Source organism: Chiroxiphia lanceolata, chromosome 13 (assembly GCF_009829145.1).
Source record: "Chiroxiphia lanceolata isolate bChiLan1 chromosome 13, bChiLan1.pri, whole genome shotgun sequence".
NCBI classification, from domain to species: domain Eukaryota; kingdom Metazoa; phylum Chordata; class Aves; order Passeriformes; family Pipridae; genus Chiroxiphia; species Chiroxiphia lanceolata.
Genome location: NC_045649.1, coordinates 7,625,574 through 7,644,313, shown reverse-complemented (window position 1 = coordinate 7,644,313; position 18,740 = coordinate 7,625,574). Strand labels below are relative to the sequence as shown.

General features: G+C 39.8%; 1 protein-coding gene across 4 annotated transcripts in view; it reads right to left on the bottom strand.

Moving 5' to 3' along the window:
- The window catches only part of BANP (BTG3 associated nuclear protein), a 123,702-nt gene that overhangs the window by 87,123 nt on the left and 17,839 nt on the right, over positions 1-18,740 (bottom strand). For all 4 annotated transcript variants that reach the window (XM_032701012.1, XM_032701010.1, XM_032701013.1 and 1 more), the window contains 5 exons: positions 17,639-17,780; positions 16,646-16,740; positions 15,213-15,412; positions 2,995-3,117; positions 1,971-2,146 (listed from right to left, as the gene is read on the bottom strand). In XM_032701012.1, the coding sequence (XP_032556903.1) occupies positions 1,971-2,146; positions 2,995-3,117; positions 15,213-15,412; positions 16,646-16,740; positions 17,639-17,708 (664 nt within the window). In that variant the 5' untranslated portion in view covers positions 17,709-17,780. The remainder of the gene's footprint in view (positions 1-1,970; positions 2,147-2,994; positions 3,118-15,212; positions 15,413-16,645; positions 16,741-17,638; positions 17,781-18,740) is intronic.

Here is an 18,740-nt window from a genome sequence, read left to right as displayed (position 1 = left end):
AAGAGCTGCTTGGATTCACATTTGGAAAGCAAATCCTGAGCACTCTTTAATGCTACTATTGTAAAATGACTCAGATACCAAGTAAAAGAGACAATATGTGATTAAAGAATTTTCTTTGCAAAAAATATTATTCATCCTTTAGTTACCACACAATGCAGAGCAGTTTGCCTTCTCAAAAAATACACGTTTACATTTCTAATTTGATATTCTCTTCATCAGGAGCTGGAGTGACAGGACGAGGGGGAATGGCTTCCCACTGCCAAAGGGCAAGCTTAGATGGGATAATGGGGAGAAATTCTTCCTTGGAAGGGTGATGAGGCACTGGAACAGGTTACCCAAAGAAGCTGTTTAGATAAATATATTTGAGACTGTCAGAATGTTTTCTAACAGCTTTGTGGTGGTGCATGGTCTAGTCAACTGAACACCAGCCCTTGGCAGGATTATGGACACATTCCAGCATGGGAGAGCTCATTCCAGTCAGGAAACAACACAGGTACTGAACAGAATGGGTTTAAAACTCCTCTAATTTAAAACTAGTGTGGATCTAATGTTCTTCCCAGTGTTATTTTTGTCCAACGGAAGGTAAAATCCAAAAGAACACAATGTTAGGATGACAACTGTTGTGAAAAGAGACTGTTCATGAGACCTTACTTAGATTAGTGCTAAGACCAGGTTGGATGGGGCTGGCTGGACCTGGTCTAATGGAAGGTGTCCCTGCCCATGGTAGGGGCTGGAATGAGATGAGCTGTAAGGTCCCTTCCAACCCAAACCATTCTTTAATTCAATATCTCCAGAGATATGAAGGTCTAAAGAATTGATTCACAAAATTCTGTCATAGTCTGAAAGCTGATGATTTTTTGCCTTTTGCTGTGACTTTTGCCTTTTACTGCTGAAAAAGACGAGTCTGCACAGCAGCCCTACCATTCTTCATCCCTTGCTTTATTAATAATTTCATTTATGACACTCTGCAGGAGAGGTCACTCAGCAGCCCTCCTGAGCAAGGGCAAGGAGAGGGAGGTGGGGATCACTGATCTGATTCTCAGAGCATTCATCCATCTCAGGGAGATTTTTAATGGATGAGTGTTCTAAAGGTCTGAAGAAAATCAGATCTGAAGACATTAATGGATTAGGTGTTCCTTCAAAATTTACATGTACAACAATGGCATAAAGAGCCAATGTCACGTTTGTGTGTGCAAATCTGTGCCAAAGCAAGTCAAAAAGGGAATTATACAACGAATATCCTCCTGGTGTTGGCAACTTTGCTCCTGGCATGCCTGTCTTGCAGTGATGGGCCCAGAACTGGACACAGAAGGTGTGACCTCACCAGTGCCCAGCACAGAGGGACAATCACTTCCCTAGTCCTGCTGGCCACACTATGCTTGATACAGAACTATTAACAGACTCCACAAAAAGAACATTTTATATTTATTTTCACATTGAAATACCAGCACTATCTGCAATCTAATCATTTTTTGGAGAGGAACTTCTCAGTCTCAATCTGCTTTTGATTCCCCATTGACCTAAAAAGAAATACCCTATCCTTGGAAGTGTTAAAAGCCAGGTTGGATGGGGTTTGGAGCAACCTGGGATAGTGCAAGATGTCCCTGCCCACTTAAGGGGTTAGAACAAGAGGATCTTTAAGGTCCCTTTCAACCCAAATCATTCCATGATTCTATAAAACACCTTCGAAGCAACTCTGTTTCACAACATACAAACAGAACCCAGAAGCTCTTTACAACACACGTGTGTTGTATGAATACCTATAAAAGTTGAAGCATCCTGAGCTCAGGCGTCTTAGAACATATTTTCAGCAAGCAAATGATTCAGATACATCCACCCTTATCTGATCTCACTGCACTGCCTAAAAATTCCAAGGAAGACCCACGACAATATCTTGGAAGTTGCCAGTTGGTTCTCAGTTCATCGCACCACCACATTTACTTTGCTCAGCGGCCTCACAGCCAAGGTACCTTCGGAGTTGAGCGTGATGAGGGTGACGTTGTTCCCAATGCTCTGGCTCCCCATCTGGCCGCTGTTGGACACGGAGTCGCTGGCCTCGGAGCCGCTCTCGCCGTCCTCGTTGTGACTGTCGTCGTGCCCCGGCACCTTCACCACGATGGTGTTCTGCCGACGGCCCGGAACGGCACTGTGGCAAAGGAAGGGATGGAACTTTGGGAAAACATAACCTTCATTGGGAATAGCATAGAATCACCGGATAACCCGAGTTGGAAAGGACACAACTTGTTCAAGGAATGACTGGGCACTGGAGGATCATCGAGTCCAACTTATGGCCCTGTACATCATTACAAGGGAAGTAAAAACCCTAACTGACAAAATTAAATGTATTATTAAATAAATTATTAAATAATTTATTAAACAAACTCCTTTAAACTCCTTAATCCTGTTTATAACCCAGAGCTATCCAGCAAAATAAAAATGGAAGGAAAATAGCAGAAGAAATCAAAAAGTCTTAGATACACTGTCTAAATTTGCATTAACGGAAAAGCCTCAGCCCAGTGTGCAAAACAAATAAAATATTTAAATTATTTATAAAAATATATTATTGAAGACCGTTTTCTACCCAGAATCCCCAGTTCTACTTATTGAAAATTTGCTTAAGACAGTACAAGCCTTCCTGGGCTGCTGCTCATTCCTCCTTCAGCTGGTTAAATACAGGATTTTGGTATCTTCCCAAGTGATTGTGCAAAAACATGTGGCTGTGGGCACTCTGTCTTTCACTGTCAGCTGTCAAATAACATGGGACCAACCCCAGATCCTCCGGGACAGTCTTTCCCATCAAGAGTGAAGCATTGCTTTCCCTTTACTGTCAGCCTGAGAAAGTATCCAAGTCTAGGTTCAGTGTTTCCATCATTTCCATCACTATTACCCCGAGTATTCCTCATTTTGCACTTCAAATTGCACTTCAAACTTTAAACTGATATTGCTCTGTCAAAGCAGGGAATGAAGGGGAGGATTCCTGGGCATGCTACTAACTTGCTAAGGATGTTTTCCAGGGAATCCGCTGCTCTGCTCAATGGCTCTTCCTGCCCGACCATCTTGGCTACGATGGAATTCTGCCGGTCATTGTTGAGGATCACTGTGGTCTGAGGGACAACACTGCAAGACAGAGATCAGAGAGGAAATGAGAATGGAAAGGAGCAAACCTGATACGTAAAACATACAGCTTTGTGGTTTAAACAGTCCTGACACGGCCTTCAGGTCGAGCTCCTTCTCCAGCATCGCGGTCACGGATCAGATGCTAAAGCTGCTCATCCATGGAGCCTGACACCCGCACCATTCCAAGCACTCCCATCTTCTCAGAGGATGGATGGAGGGATGGATGGCTTCAATGGAATTATAGAAAAGTCCATTACCCCGGCAAAGCAATAAAGAATTCATCAATTCGAGATAGGCAGGGGGAAGTCTGTAAATCACAGCTCTGAAGAGCCACCAAATTCTTCTTTGGAGAGTCTGAGTAAGCATTTTCAGAGGTACCACGGCCAATTTACATGGGAATGCACCAGCTTTAGTAGGATAATTCTCAGGAAAAAGATTTGAAAGGATTTATTGCAAAACTGAATGATGAGCTCGGTTAAAGAGCGTGTGTTTTCTTCCAGGGTAGGGAGACGAGAGCAAACAAGGCCAGGCTGGAACTTTAAATAACAACAGGACTAAACTGTTTCTTGTGTGCATTTCACATATATTAAAAAAAAAAAACTTAAACAACAGAAAAGTATTTAGTGTGTGAGAAACCAGAAAACCTCTATCACTCCTGATGACAACGTAGAAGGAAACAACTAAAGAAATGTTGTCTACATTGTACTGCAAAAGGAAATATGAAGTAAACAATTGTCTCCACATGCAGACTAGCATCTAATCTGTTTTCAGAGATTATTGACATTATTCCCACACCATTACTCAATATTCTGAGGGTTTGATAGCTAAGACTGTTTCTGCTCATGATGAACTTACGGAAAGGACTTGGAAGAAAACTTGTGTTTCAGTGACAGGGGAGGTTTTCCTCTCTCCCTCTGCTTCCCTCAGTAAACAGTCCACTCTTGTTTTTACTGGTCCAGCATCTCAAACATGACTGACGGTCATTTATTTTCCTTTGGCAAACAGTTGAAACATAAATTAAACAAATCTGATGACAGAACTGTGTTTACTTCAGCTGTTACAGAGCACACCCTCACTTGAACATTCATGTGTCTACACAAGACTTGAAGCACTACATTATCCATCATCAAGACCTAAAGCAAAGACAAGAACCTGTCACAGGAGCAAACAATGAAAGCAGCCCAACTTTGGCACAGGTAAGAGGGCTGACCACAGGTTTTCCGGCTCCAAAAAGCCCCAGGCTCTAATGCCCTGCCTCCCCCTTACAGTAACTGCATCTGTTCCTAACAACATATGGGATTCCTCATGGACTGCCAATGAGCTGCTGGATTGAAAGCTGCAGAAGCTCTGGAAGATGTCTGGCTGATCACAGACAAGTACAGACTGTACTAGAGCTCTTCACGTGCACGTGAAGTTCAAATTTTAGCAAGCAATAAATGGGGTGTTCTGTTGGTTTCCTTTCATTGCCATCTAAAATATCGTCTAAAATTACTTTCATAGTCACCTGTGCAAAATTTTCTCCATTATCAAGAGGAAAAACACTCGCATATTTTGTATTTTTTTTAAAAAAAGGAAACTTGTTTCCATTTTCTCAATGCCAGCACTGAACATTTTAATAAAAAACGCCATCAAACACTTGGCAGCACAGTGATACGTGGCAAATGCTGTCCAGCAGCAATGTGTGCTCCCATTACATTTCCCAAATTGCCCAAACAGCTCCACTGGAAGTTTTTACAGGCCAGTTTAAAATGTTCAAGTATTTTACACTTTCTTTTAGACACTGTTCTTTATCACCATCTTCCCTGCAATCACTTCTGGCTGCCTGTTTAAAATGTCACTTACCAAAGCTTATTTTTAATGAAGACTCTGAATAATTAATTTCAACTGTAGAGATAAATGCAATAAAAATTACATTTAGAAAGTCCTTAGCATTTTGCTCTTATTAAGTTTATATTTGAAAAAAAGCCTTAGCACTAAAAACTGGCATAAAAGAAGGAAGAAGTTGCGAGGGTGGTGCCTTTTTTTAGGAATGTTCATTTTTATGAAGTCGCTCAATTCTTTCTCAGCCTTAAAGGAGAAGGTATTTCTTGTGTTTAACTCCTGAAGAATGATGCTGTCAAAAGTCTGCATGAGGAGGAGAAGGAGGAGGAGGGAACATTTCCATTGAAAACATCCTAAATGTTAACCAAGAAACTACGATTCCGGTCCGTGTTCTATGTGGAACAAGAACAGTTGACAAATTGTGACAGCAGAAATTGTGAGGCAGAAATTCGTCACAGCTGATGCTGTGAAACCTGAGCTGGGAGAAAAGGAAATCATTGGGACCAGAACATAAAGGCCCCACTAAATTTGAAAAGGAGGGTTCCATGGGGTTCTCCTGGACTCCAATTTGTACATGTGAGAAATGTACATTCCCTGCAGATCACAGATTCATGGAATCACTGAGGTTGGAAAAGGGCTCCCAGATCATCGAGTCCAACCTGTGACTGACCCCCACCTTGTACCCCAGCTCAGAGCACTGAGTGCCACATCCAGGCCTTCCTTGGACACCTCCAGGGATGGGGACTCCACCACCTCCCTGGACAGACCCTTCCAATGCCTGACAGCCCTTTCCAGGATGAAATTCCTCCTCATGTTCAACCTGAACCTCCCCTGGCATGGCTTGAGCCCATTTCCTCTTGTCCTGTCCCTTGTTCTCTGGGAGCAGAGCCTGACTCTCACCTGGCTTCACCCTCCTGTCAGGGAGTTGCAGAGAGGGATACAGGAATTTGCTTCCCATTGACTTCCCTGGGAGATATTCTAATCTCTGTTTTCAGACCTATTTAGAAATCTACCGAATATATACAAAATAAACACAGAATTCTACATAAAATCAAAATATCAGGCCAAGCTGACAAAAATCCATCAGAGGAATTCATTAAAACTCATTACAGACAAGTGCATCCTCACTTATTATTCCAATTTCTTTTTTCACTCTGTCCATCTCTGAAGATGAAATAACTTTAAATCACTCCTTATGTACTGAAATACAGAAAACACCAAGGAGGAGGAGGAAAGCTTTTGATATTCACTGAGCTCCCAAGTGAAGCAGTTCTTTCTCTGAGTGCTGCCAGGACTACTGGAGAAGATGGAAAGAAAATATTCAGGGGGTCAGGGGGAGTGTTTCCCAAGCCCAGTGTGTCTGCACAGGCTGCACAACTTTCCACTTGTGCTCACATATTCCTTTCCCCATAAGCATTAGGACTTGGAGAGACTGGCTCTGCAATTTGCCTGTTCTTGGACCCAACTTAGTAAAAAGTTATAAATGCATGAAATGTACAGATATAATAATATTTGGGGATTTTTTTACTGATTACTGAATAATCTGCAAAATTACAGGTGAAAATATTTCTAAAAAAATAAACATACCAACTAATGATTTTCAAGTGTAGTTTTCAATTTAGCCTCTGATTATTTTTTTTAAAAGGCCATTCTATATTTTGCATAAGAAAATTGCTGCCAAAGGTCATTTTGAGTATGGAAAACGTGTGAGTCAGAAATGCTCATTAATCTTCATGGTTGAGGTTCCATTGCCAATAACCTGCCAATCACACAGAGTGCAGCCAGTGACAGAAAAGAACTTTTGGCAATACCAGGCCCATCATCTCCTCCTCTTCCCAGCTGAGGTTTTCATTTGGAGAGAGAGAAAAATCTTCCACAAGGTGCAAGATCAAAAGTGTTTCTCCAAATGGATGAAAATGACTTGGAAAAACTTGGATTGAACTTTTCAGACAAGTTGTTCTCCTCGTTCCCCGAGACACATCACAAGGAGCAGTTAATGGAGGAGCAGAGGAGCTCGGGATGCAGGACTTGGAGTTCCTGCTGGCAGAGCCTCCAGCCAAACACAGCCTTAAGGAAAGCAAGTCTGGGAATGAGACCTTGAACTTTGGTATTTTCCAGATGAACATGAAGACTTAAATGTATAGTTCATGCATGTGTCGGAGCTCTGGAGGAATATTACACTTATTACATTAAATCTAAGTATTTTTCAAATTATATAGACAAATTTCTTTTTTAAAAATGTGGTGTTTTCCTCATTTTTTTTCTGATTTATCTTTCACTAACACTTGTGTTCATCTGGAAGAACAGCCACTCTTTGCATCTTTTCATCTCTATTTAGGAAGATAAAGTTAAAATGCTCCTTCCTCCTGATGGCCACCTGCTTCCTTTGCCTTCTGCACACACAGTTAAGGATCCCTATCCAAAGAGGAATGAGAAAACCCGCTTATGAACTTGCACTACATGAACAAAACCACAAACTGGCAAAGAATACATGAAATTATACTGGATTTATGCCCTAAAAATTAATGCAGTTCGTCAAGAGAGCAAACTTGTCAACAACGAAACTGTTCCCCAAGCAGGTGGGAAACCAAGAGCAGTTAAAATTTTAAAGTCCCAGCCCATCCGTTTGCCTCGTTACAGCCAACTGCCAAAAAAGCAGCAGCGTTATCCATCATTGTCAGTGAGAGTTCAGTCATCAAGAATTATCTTTGGATTCCCTGCATGTGGAACATCAGCCCAGAGCAGACATTGCTCTCCAGCCCCAAGGATGAGGTGAAAAGACAAGCCAAAGTACACCAGCCATGGCTGGAGAGATTCATGGATCTGAGACCTGGGAGAGCTGCAATCAATTAATAATAATGATAAAGCAAATGAGGATTTATTAAAACATACTGTTAACAATTTAAGAACAGTCAACATCAAATTTTGAACTCAACTAAGTACAAGCCAGACATTTTCCACGTTTCAGATACATCTCTGTAGTTCATTGTACTCAGTCTTACCTACAGAGGAGCCTCTGAGTTGGCTCAATTAGAAAAACATCAATTACCAGCTTTAAGATCAGCTTTATCCACCAATTTTAAAAGTTGTTAAAAATCTGTTGTGGGTTATTCTGCCCTGAGAAAAGCTAAACCCACCTGGACAACCAAGTGGGATCAGTCATAAATGACAACAGCCAACAATGAGTTCAACAACTCCCCAACAACCAGGTAACACCTCAAGTGACCCAAAACCCCCCAAAAACCACCTGTTACAAAGCCAGGTTCATTTCTTCAGGCATTTTCCACCACCTCCGTGGGTACACAAGTAAATTTATACCTCATTTTTCAAAAAATACAACTAAATTTAAAAATCTCTTATTTTGAACACAACTGAAACTCTGTAAAAATGTAAGGTGGTGACACATTAATGAACCTCTTGCCTTAAACAAATACACAAAACCAGCAAAAACAGAACATCCAGGCCATATGTGACATAACCAGGACTGAAAAATACTATACTAGAAATTACATTAATTATTAGTCTTCTGCTTTTGCTTATGGACAAGAAAAGGCCAGGTCATGACAAAACTCACAGGTTAATAGCAGCCTTTTTGAAGATAAACTCATAAAAATACAACAGCAAAGAGATCTTGTTTGCAGACAGTATGGAAAGAAATTTGCAGTTATTACCCTTCTTTGAGGCTTAACTTCCTGAGCTAGATAAGTAGGAGCAGTGCAGCAACTGGAGATTGAATTGAGTATAAAATGAGAGAGGCTGGACTGATCCTGAGCACTATGAATGGAATTATTTACTAAAATACAAATTGGTTCATGTTTAGAAAAGTCTGTGTGAAACAGAAGACTTGGAATACTTTATTATACAATTAACTACTTCTACATTATTTTTATAATTTTCTTACAAATTCTAAGATCAGCATAAGTCTGATTTAGGCACTAAAAGCTCAGGGGAAAAAAGGCAGTGTTACAAACTGGCTTTCAAGACACTAATTATAATAAGTGAAGCCCTGATGATCATCAGATAAACTGCCAATAAATCCAACAGCAGGTTTCTGCAAACAGAGTGGTTTGTAAATCATTTCCATCAGGTACCTCTGGTTTTCCTGCTTCTCCTCATTCCCCAGCCAGTTCTGTCCACTTGCCACCACCTTCTAGGAAGGCCAAGGATGCTGCTCTGAGAGCTGGGATGGAATCTGGAATTTCCAGATGCCCTGAAGGCATTTAAAGAAATGCCACTCTTCACTTTGTCTGAAGAATTCAATTTAAAAGGTTATTAGGAGCAGATTTCCAGCCTCATACTCCACCCTGTGCTATGGAACAAAGAGATTGAGCTAAAGATATGCAAAAATGTACAGCTCCCCAAAAAGGAAAAAATCCTGTTTGGAAAGACACTCGGACTCCAACCAGTGTGTTTTTTAGTTTGGAAATGTATCAGTTAAATGGCACCTGCTGCCAAAGAAAGCAGATGGAACTCTGGCTCCTTGCCACATTACCAAATTTGAGAGATGTTACAGAACCAAAAAGGCTGGAAAAGACCTTTAAGATCATCAAGTCCAACTGCTCAGGTCATTCCACCCCTGGGAAGCTCTGCATCCCTCTACTGCTCTTTTCCCTCTTGCTTAAAGTAAAACTGGGACTCTCCAAAAACACTGGAGATTATTTTTTTTTAAACTATACTACTGTGGATTATTTTCCAAGAGAAAAGCAGTTGGGTTTGCAATTTTTAAGAACAGAATTACTGGTACTTCAATCTGCTATAAACTGGTATGCAAATTAGTTCAAAAGACAACCTGCATTTCTAAATTTTCATAATCTAATTTCTAAATGTTCCATTTCCAAAGGCAGATGAAACCTTGCCCTTTAATCACTATTTGATGATCTGCTTTCCTCTTCACTCCTTTCATTTATTGCACTTGCAGAATTAAATACCCAATTTACAGGAAAAGTTTCTTACCGTTGGATTTTCAAACTCCCAGAGACTGGAACAGCCAAAATATTTAAGTTCTCAAGACTGGAACCTGAAAGAATATATAGGGCTTTTCTGCCCCCTTCTGTTTATTATATGCTTAATAAATTACTTCTTAAAATATACGGTATGTAACACGTACTTTCATGTATATATTAAGATTTTTAGAGTTTCACTAAATTATAATCCCATTTTACAATATTCAAGAGGTAAAAACTCTCCAATTTCATTAAATACAAGAATTTTTTTAATTGTTTATTTAGGCAGAAGGAAAAGCATGAGCCATATGAACCAAATTCCAAGTCATGCACCTTTATATTTATTCCTGGAATGCATGAACTGCCTGTGCTCACGGAGCCATGGAATTAAATGTTCTGCTTTCCCTGGAATTCAGCTAACATAATCCTATGGGATTTGGCAAGGGGTCACGTTAACCCACATTTTAATATTGTAATTGGGTTTAAATGTTCTTAGACACTAATTAGACCAGTAAATGTCCCCCTAATCTGTGTATAAACTCAAATCCTGTTTGATTCCCAGCTATTCCTCTTCTTCCCTTCCCAGAAACCCTCACAATTAAAGGATGTTGGTTCTAAAATGAAACTAAAAGGACTCACAGAGGTCTCAGACCCAAAGTTCCTGGATTTCAGCTGAGTGGGAATAAATAAACTGTTTTTCCACATGTGGTTCAGAGTGATCATGGATTATTTCTGATCCTTCAAACCTCCCAAATTAAAAGATTTCACATTGATCATGGGCTAAGAGTAACAACCAGGAAAACTTACCGTAGGATTACCTGGCAAAGAGCAAAATACCAAACCTTGCAATACATCTGACACCTTTGTCTAAAACCTGAAGGAACTTTATTACCTAAAACTTGATTTTCAGTGTATATTCTATTTAAGAAATCTTTCTAAAAGCTCACTTCTAGCATTTTAAGCCTCACAAGCCCATTTTAAACACCACCATCATAACTGAAAACACTCAAGCCACACATTTTGCATCCATTTCTCAGACTCTGCTCGGCTCTCACTTGAGTCACTGGATTATTATAAATGATATTTCTTGAGAAACCATTCACTTCAGAAAAATTGGACTTGGGAGAATGAGCCCACAGTTCAAATCTTGGTCAGTTCGCAAAGTTTTATAGATTGAGTTCCACCCCATCCACGCAGGAATTATTGAACTCTCCAAGACACAGATGAACTGCTGGTATTAAATTGTTATTTTAATTCCATGCCTGACCTTGCACTCTCCCCCTAATGCTGTCTGGAAGTCAGACATTGCTTCTCAATTTATCAAATCCCAACACCAAATTACTAAACACTTGGCTCCCCAGTATCTTAGTGCAACAAAAATGGAATGTGAAATTCCAATGCAAACACTGCTGGACACATCCAAGATGCCACTTCTAAGTCCTGTGGGAATTTTAAATATATGAAAATCACAGCCACTATTTTCAATATAAGGTTGTATTGACCATAAATATAACAGATCACAGAAGTTCATTTAACTCCCAGCAGGGAGTTAAATCCATGTTCTTGTGTGGGTAAAATAAAAATCTGTAAATGTCCAGAGATTGAGGTTGACAAGTTTTGTGACAAATTAGGAGACTTTGGAAAGCATTGTCATGGTTTTCAGGGAATTAAGTATGTCAAATTTGGATTTGGGTTTTTTTCATACCAAAGCCAAAGAAACTAAAATAAGCAGGATAAGAGGGGCTGACAGACAATCAAATAATTCCTTTATTTCATCAGTTCTGTTTCAGAAATTGAATTTTTGAATGCAAGTCAGCACTGTAGTTTTCAGATAAATGTGTCTTCTGCACCTCAGGAGGAAATTTGGGGGTTTCATCCATCCACTTAGATATTTCAAGCCCCAACAATTCCTCCAGGATGAAATGCTGCTCATTACTGGCATTAAGGTGATGGTCACCGACTTCCTTTAGGGAAGAAAACCATTCAAAACATGTTTCATACATTCAGCTTGAAAACAGAGTGGGTGTGTTCATACATTAATGCAAGTGTAAGAAACCCCTTTATTTCTTTCAGTAGAACTGAAAACAGAGGCCCCAAAGGGCCTGGAAAGTAACACCTTTGTGGCCCAATAAATGCAATTATCACTTCAAGTTCTGACTCCCTCACTCAAAATTCCACTTTGCCAAAATTTATCAAAAATATCAAAATTTGGCTTCCATTTCTGCGCTCTTTAAAAACCTTGGGATTTAAACAGAATTTTTAAATACATAAAAAGGGGTAAAATCCTCCAAAGTCATGAAGTTTCAATGAAGATCTTACATCGTGTAAATATTGACTTTGTTCCCCAGTTGTGAGTGTAACCAAAGAGAATGTTGTGAAAACAGAACCCAGACAATTGTGCCATTCTCCTTCAGCCCCTTCCTCCTCAGTCCTTGAGGAAAAACCCCGTTACACAGGACTCTCACTGTGGGAAGCTCCAGACGGGACACCTGAACTGGGAATTTAAATAAATGTTTGCTCCCAGTTGAGTGATGACAGAAAGGAAAAGGTTGAGAATTTATTGATCCCAAAGGATCCATCCAAAGCAATGACAAAAGTCCATTTGTGGTTTTGTTTCAAACTTCAATTTTTACACTAAAAACGCTGCTGGATGAGGCCCCAGGAAAGGCTCTGACCTAAGACAGGATAAATAAACCTGGACTGCTTAAAGAGTAGCAGCAACTTCTGAAAACCTGATGAACTCCAAAGCTTCTCCAAATAAAACCTTTATAATACCTTCTGATTAACACCCCAAATCGCTGACTCAATTATCTGGAGCACTCCACTCCCTCTCACCCCCAAAACACATCCCTGAGTTGCCTCCAGGGCTGAATCTGCTTCCAGGGAAATATTTTTTCAGGCATTGAGTTGAGTGTATGAGCTCAGGCTCACAGCAGGCTGAGTAATGTACCTGCAACTTGAAAATAAACCTTACATCTTGCAGGATACTCTGCTCCTCAAGCCATGCTTTGTTTCAAACTGGCTAGTTCAAATAAATAAAGTAAAATATTCCTGAAAATTGAGAGTCCTCAGGTATTTCCAGGAAGGGACAATTAGCTCTTAACTTCAGTTAAAGGCAGTAAGAATCCTCAAGGTTTACAATGTTAATTTATTCATCACTGAATGAAATAAAAGGAAAGAAAAATTAGCCATAAATTAAACTTGGAAAGTGGTTTAAATCACCTAATGAGTTATAGTATCAACTGCAGTGAACACAGGAAAGAAAGAGGTGAACAATATCCACCAGAAACTGAACTACTCAGTGACAAGGGCTGAGGAATTACTATTCTTTCTAAAAGTCTGGATTAGCAGAGGAGGATAGTTTACTATAATCTATAAAAATGCTTCTGATAAAAATGCAATTAGGTTGGTAAAGGATTTTGTAACTCACAGAAAAAAATTAAAAAATAGAATTCTGGGTATTTTAGGTTTTATACCAATACCTTTATAATATTTCTTCAGGTTTGTTTGTTTTCCTAAAGGTTTTATGCAGGAAAAGAGAATCTATGGCTGCCACACCCCTGGAAGTGTCCAAGGCCAGGATGGAGGGGGCTTGGAGTAACCTGGGATAGTGGAAGGTGTCCCTGCCCATGGCAGGGGACTAGAACTCAATGATCTTTAAGGTCCCTTCCAACCCAAACCATTCCATGATTCTGTGAACACTCTGACTCTCAGTGGAAGCTCTGCCTTCTGTGCTGGAAGGGGAAGAGGGAAGAATACAGAGAGTTGATAAACCAGACCAGGCTTTAATTGGCAATAATCAACAAGTGATAAAGCTTTTTATGAATGAGACACAGGGAATTCAGGGAAACATTCTGTCTCTGTGAAACTGGAGTGTCATCAATGCCAAGTTAAACACATCCAGTCCTATTTTCTTTTGAGTCACAGAGGCCACAGCCTGCTCAGGAACAAAAAGCCCTCAGTGCTTTACTGGCACCACAGGTTTGATAATGTGCAACTTCAGACCAACACCAACAAATATTTGGGGCAGAGAATCTCAGAGTCTTCAAGAATTCTATCTAAATTTACTTTCAGACTGTCTGAGAAGCTGTCAGCAAAAATTTGTACACCCAAAGCAAAAGATTAAATGCCAAGTTCCCTGTTACACAGGACAGCTTTCTGATGGTTACAGAGATTTAAAAAAAACAAACCAAACCAAAACAGCTCAGGTCTGACAAATCCCTTAAGAAACTCAAAATAGTACCATTTACAGAGGAAAGCATTCACTGAACAAGAAATAGAGTCCCAAAGGGGCCATTTCTAAAAAGGCTTCTCAGGTCTTTTGTGCACAAACAGTAAGTTCAGCTAATGCACAAGGACTTGAAGATCTCCAAAATAACGACAAAAAACCCACCCCAGGTTTAGAGAAGGTTCTTTAAGAAATACTGATAAAAGAGTATTTAGCAAAAACACTGGTGTGATACTCCAGTTACTTGCTGTATGATCCAAGTAGTTATGCCCTGCACTTTATTTCTTTTCTTATAGAACTTGGCCATGATTGACCTTTTCAACGTATGACTGTGAAGCTTTCAAGAGCAGAGGAAAAGGTAGACACAGTACCTATTTTAAAGAAAAATTAAATGCCTAAACACTTTTGTAATGGAGAATAAAAAGTAGGTATTTAGAGAAGCATTAAGTATTTTCTATCTATAAAAATATGAATGAGGAGGAAAAAGTTATTAGAGAGAAGAGTATTTTCATAAGCAGCTTCCTGTGTCTGGATTCATCTCCACAGTAAAATGACAGGAACATCAAGATTCAGATATTTAAAACCATATTAGGCAGCTCATACACCAAGCGACTGCAGGTCAAGCCTGCTCTTTCATCAAAGTGCATTAGATTATTCACCAGATTTTCCATCTCCAACTTCTAACTCCAAAATAAGCACAGATATTTTTCTAGCAGGAGCCTTTAGAAAACAAGCCCATAAAACAAACTCCATTGTACTTCTGGTGAATAGAAGTAAAATGAGAAGCAATTAGAATGATGATGAACTCATTAAGTCAAAACAGCTACATAAATAAAAGCAAAGCAAGCCTACAAAACCTGTCTGAGGCTTTTCCAGAGGATGGATGAATGAGCCTGGTTTAAGTCAAAATGAAATGTGAGAGTTGCAAAGTGTCCATGGACTCGTTCTGAGTAACATCATGAAACTGGTACAGAAATTACCTCCAAGATAAATGAATTTTACCTCCATGAACAGCCTCTTGACAGCTCTGCAGACAGAAGGAAAGGCCCAAAGAGTGGACTGCTGTTATTTTAAGAGCTCGGTGGTGAGTGACGTGTCCTTACCATCGCACTTTGTTGCAGGTCTGGGTGGCGCCGAGCGGGGACCCGGCCACCATGGGCACCTGGATGGGGCTGTGCTGCTTGTTCATGACCAGGTCCAGCTTCTCCTCCAGGGATTTACAGGTGGCCTCCAGTGCCAGCAGCTTGGCCTCAATGCTGTCCAACCTCAGGCATATTGTCTGATTGATGGAATACAGGAATGACTGCAGAGGGGAGAAGGCAGAAGAAGCTCATTTGAAACACGGATTTATCTCCGGCGACACACGCGGGAGGAAGCTCCGGATAAACGTGACTGGGAAACAATTCTAAAGGAATTAGCAGTGACAAAACTCAGACCTGTTCAAATCTGATGACATTCAGGAGCATTTTAGCATTCTCAGATGCATCCAGATTTTTATTCAGAAGCCAAAAGCACACGAGCCAAAAGCATTTTCACCTAAGCACTTTGTAGGGATGATTTCATACACCACAAAAATCATTTCCAGTGATGTGCCAAAGCCTTCCATTCCACATGTTAAAACAGAAGGATTATAAATCTATGAATGCATCCTCCTGGATGAAGTTAACTAAGTTTTTTTCCTGTCCAAACAGATAAATTCAGATGATCGCAGTGGAAATTGTATCAACACAAATAACCTTCGAGACGATTAATGCTGCTCACTTCAGTTTTCTCCTCAACAGCAAATCAAGGAAAGCAAATAAATAAAATCTGTTTTCCTATGCAATCTTTTGCAAAAGAAAACATATTCTACTCGGGTTCTCTTGGGAAAGCAGGCCCTTAAAGGGAAAAGTCACACACACTGTGCTTTGCAAACAGCAGCTGTGCCATCTTGTGGCCCTGCACTCACTGAACACCCCAAACCACGCTGGCTCATGGAGCTGCTGCTCTTTCAACAGAGCTTCAGATTCCATGAACATTCCAAAAATACAGAATTACACACTATTTAATGTGTGTGGCATAAAATATTAGATATAAACTTATGCTCCAAGACAAAAAACAACCTTAAAGCAAACTAGTGAGAACAGAGGGGGAAGTTCTGAGCTACTGAGCCTGAACCAAATATGAATTATCTGTTTAGGAGAACGTTGGTGGTTTCAAATAATAATTTAAAACACGCTGAAAGTATCTACAAATTGTAATATAAATACATGCTCAAGTTTATCCTTTCAGTCAACTTCACTGGCTTCATGACAAAATGCACCAATAGTGATGTTTGAGTCACTGGAATTATTCAGATATTTTATATTACATACAAAATTCTTTAGATAGTCATCCAGATTTTAAAATTCATGCATAAAAATGAACAAGCACTTACAAGAAGGCCATGAATAATTCCAGCATTCTGTGTAAACAATTTATTTTACATTCTTTTAACATATTTTCCTAAGAAAGTGAACTTAATTGGTATTAGCAATGACACCAAAGGCATTGTCACCTTAATGGAGGGGTCCTGGCAGTTGATTTCGATGCGCTGACGTTTCAGAGCAGGTTCCACATCATCATCTGCCACCTCATGGTTCTCCAACACAACTGCAAAGAAAAAAGAGCATTGCCAGAGTTCACAACGCAAGAGGACAAGGCTCAAATCAAAAATACATCAAAAGGAGAAAACAAAAGAATGTAAAATGTATCTAATTAACATATTGCAGGGATTCTCTTACATTTACTTGGCTTTTCTCTTAAATATCTGACAATGGGGATCTGACCAGGTTTGTTCCTGTACCAATTGAGCAAAGACTTGTTGAAGGTTGTCCACACCCCACCAGACAATCCTGAAGTTATCAGCAAGGCAGGGACAGGCTTCTCCTCCAAATATTTGGGAATATTTCTGAAGGAACTTTTTAATTTTGTATCAGAAAAGTAGGTTTTGGTCTGTGTTTCTGTTTTCAATAACTGCAGTTACTGTTCTTTCACTTACTTCAAAGGCCACATTGATCATTAATCACAAAGGATCAAGATCTAGAGCTGATCTCAATATATTTTTGCTTAGTAGGCCAAGTTCTAAGCAAGGGATATCATAATATTTGCTTTCAGAAGTGTTTTTCAATTTTACTGTACAAAGAATTTTAATAACGTAGCAGAGAAACTATTTTACAAGTAAAACAACAATCCCTAATGGATGGGTGACAGCTCCCATTTGAGGGAAAGGAAAAAAAGACTGCAGGAGGTCATATTTCATTCAGTTTTTGGGACTAATCTACCCCTGCACAAAAAGAAGCCCCAGGCAATAAAGCCTTTACAAGGAAAGTAAAATAAATCAAATAATCTCATCTAAAGGGTTTGAACATACGCAGGTGAAGCTACTGAAAATGTGGGATGTGGTCTTTAGAAGCACCTTTTGGGAAAAAAATCTGCAGCCTGGTTTGCATTTCTAAGTAAAGCCTAGCAGTGATTTCCACCTCGTTGAGGGCAGAGCTGTAAGTGGTACCTGGGTCATCTGGAGTCAGGTCCTCAACTGCAATTTGAACAACATCTGACAAATCCTGCTCTGACATCATTCAGAACCAGCAGCAAATCCCTCACACACCACTGCAGGTCCCCAAGGCAGGAATTGGACACGTCATGCAATCCTGGAAAACAGCAGCAGGGAGAATGTTAACACAGATACATGTGATACAACAACACTGCCTTTATTTTCCATTCTTCTGCTATTAAAGGAGATTCCCAAAGAAATGACCAACCTACAAAGTGATTATCCAGTGGTATCCATGGATATTTTACCCAGCCACCTCAAAGAGCAAAGCACTGCACGACCTGCAGCACCTCCAGGACTGAGCTCAAGCTTTCCTTGCTGATCCACCTTTCTGCACTTTCCCAACGGATGAAGAGAACATTCAGGTTCACAGACCTGGCAGTTCATTCGTACAATATCCAAAATGAAATGTTTTCTTTTAAATTGATTTTTTTTCTTTTCAAAGGTCTAATAACATACAAGACCATTCCTGGACTGCAAAGTTTTAACTTATGAATTATTACTTAGTTCTCAGAAGTGATCAGACTTTAGTCTTATTTCACAAAAGCACATGAAGCTCCCAAGCCCCTTAAGATTTGCAATTACTGCACATTCACGTATGAACCTTCACAGGCCTCTAAAATCTTCCCAAATTCAGTGAGAACAAGGAGTTCCTCACAGCTAATTAAACTAGACTTGAAGCAAAACTTGACCTTTTTTCTTGAGTATGAAGTTGCCTGGTTTTTCTACAGCTCAACTCTGATTAATTCATTTTCAGAATATGGTCCTGCTTTTAAAGCCAAAATATTTCTCAGCCCTGCTCCCTTGGAATTCTCTGTCCAGGTTATTTATGATTTTTTTAAGAGAAACCTTCAGCCTGTAAAATTGAATTTAAATCACTGGAATCACTCATATCTGTGCCTTCCCACAGTTTATGAAGGGATGGACAAGGAATACCAAGGGATCAGTGGATTTTTCCCCTTTTTAACCTTAAGTAAAAAAACACTGGAGATAATTTGAGGTTTACCAATGGAAATGATAATTCATCCCTTAATGCTGACACAGATTTTCCTCTTCC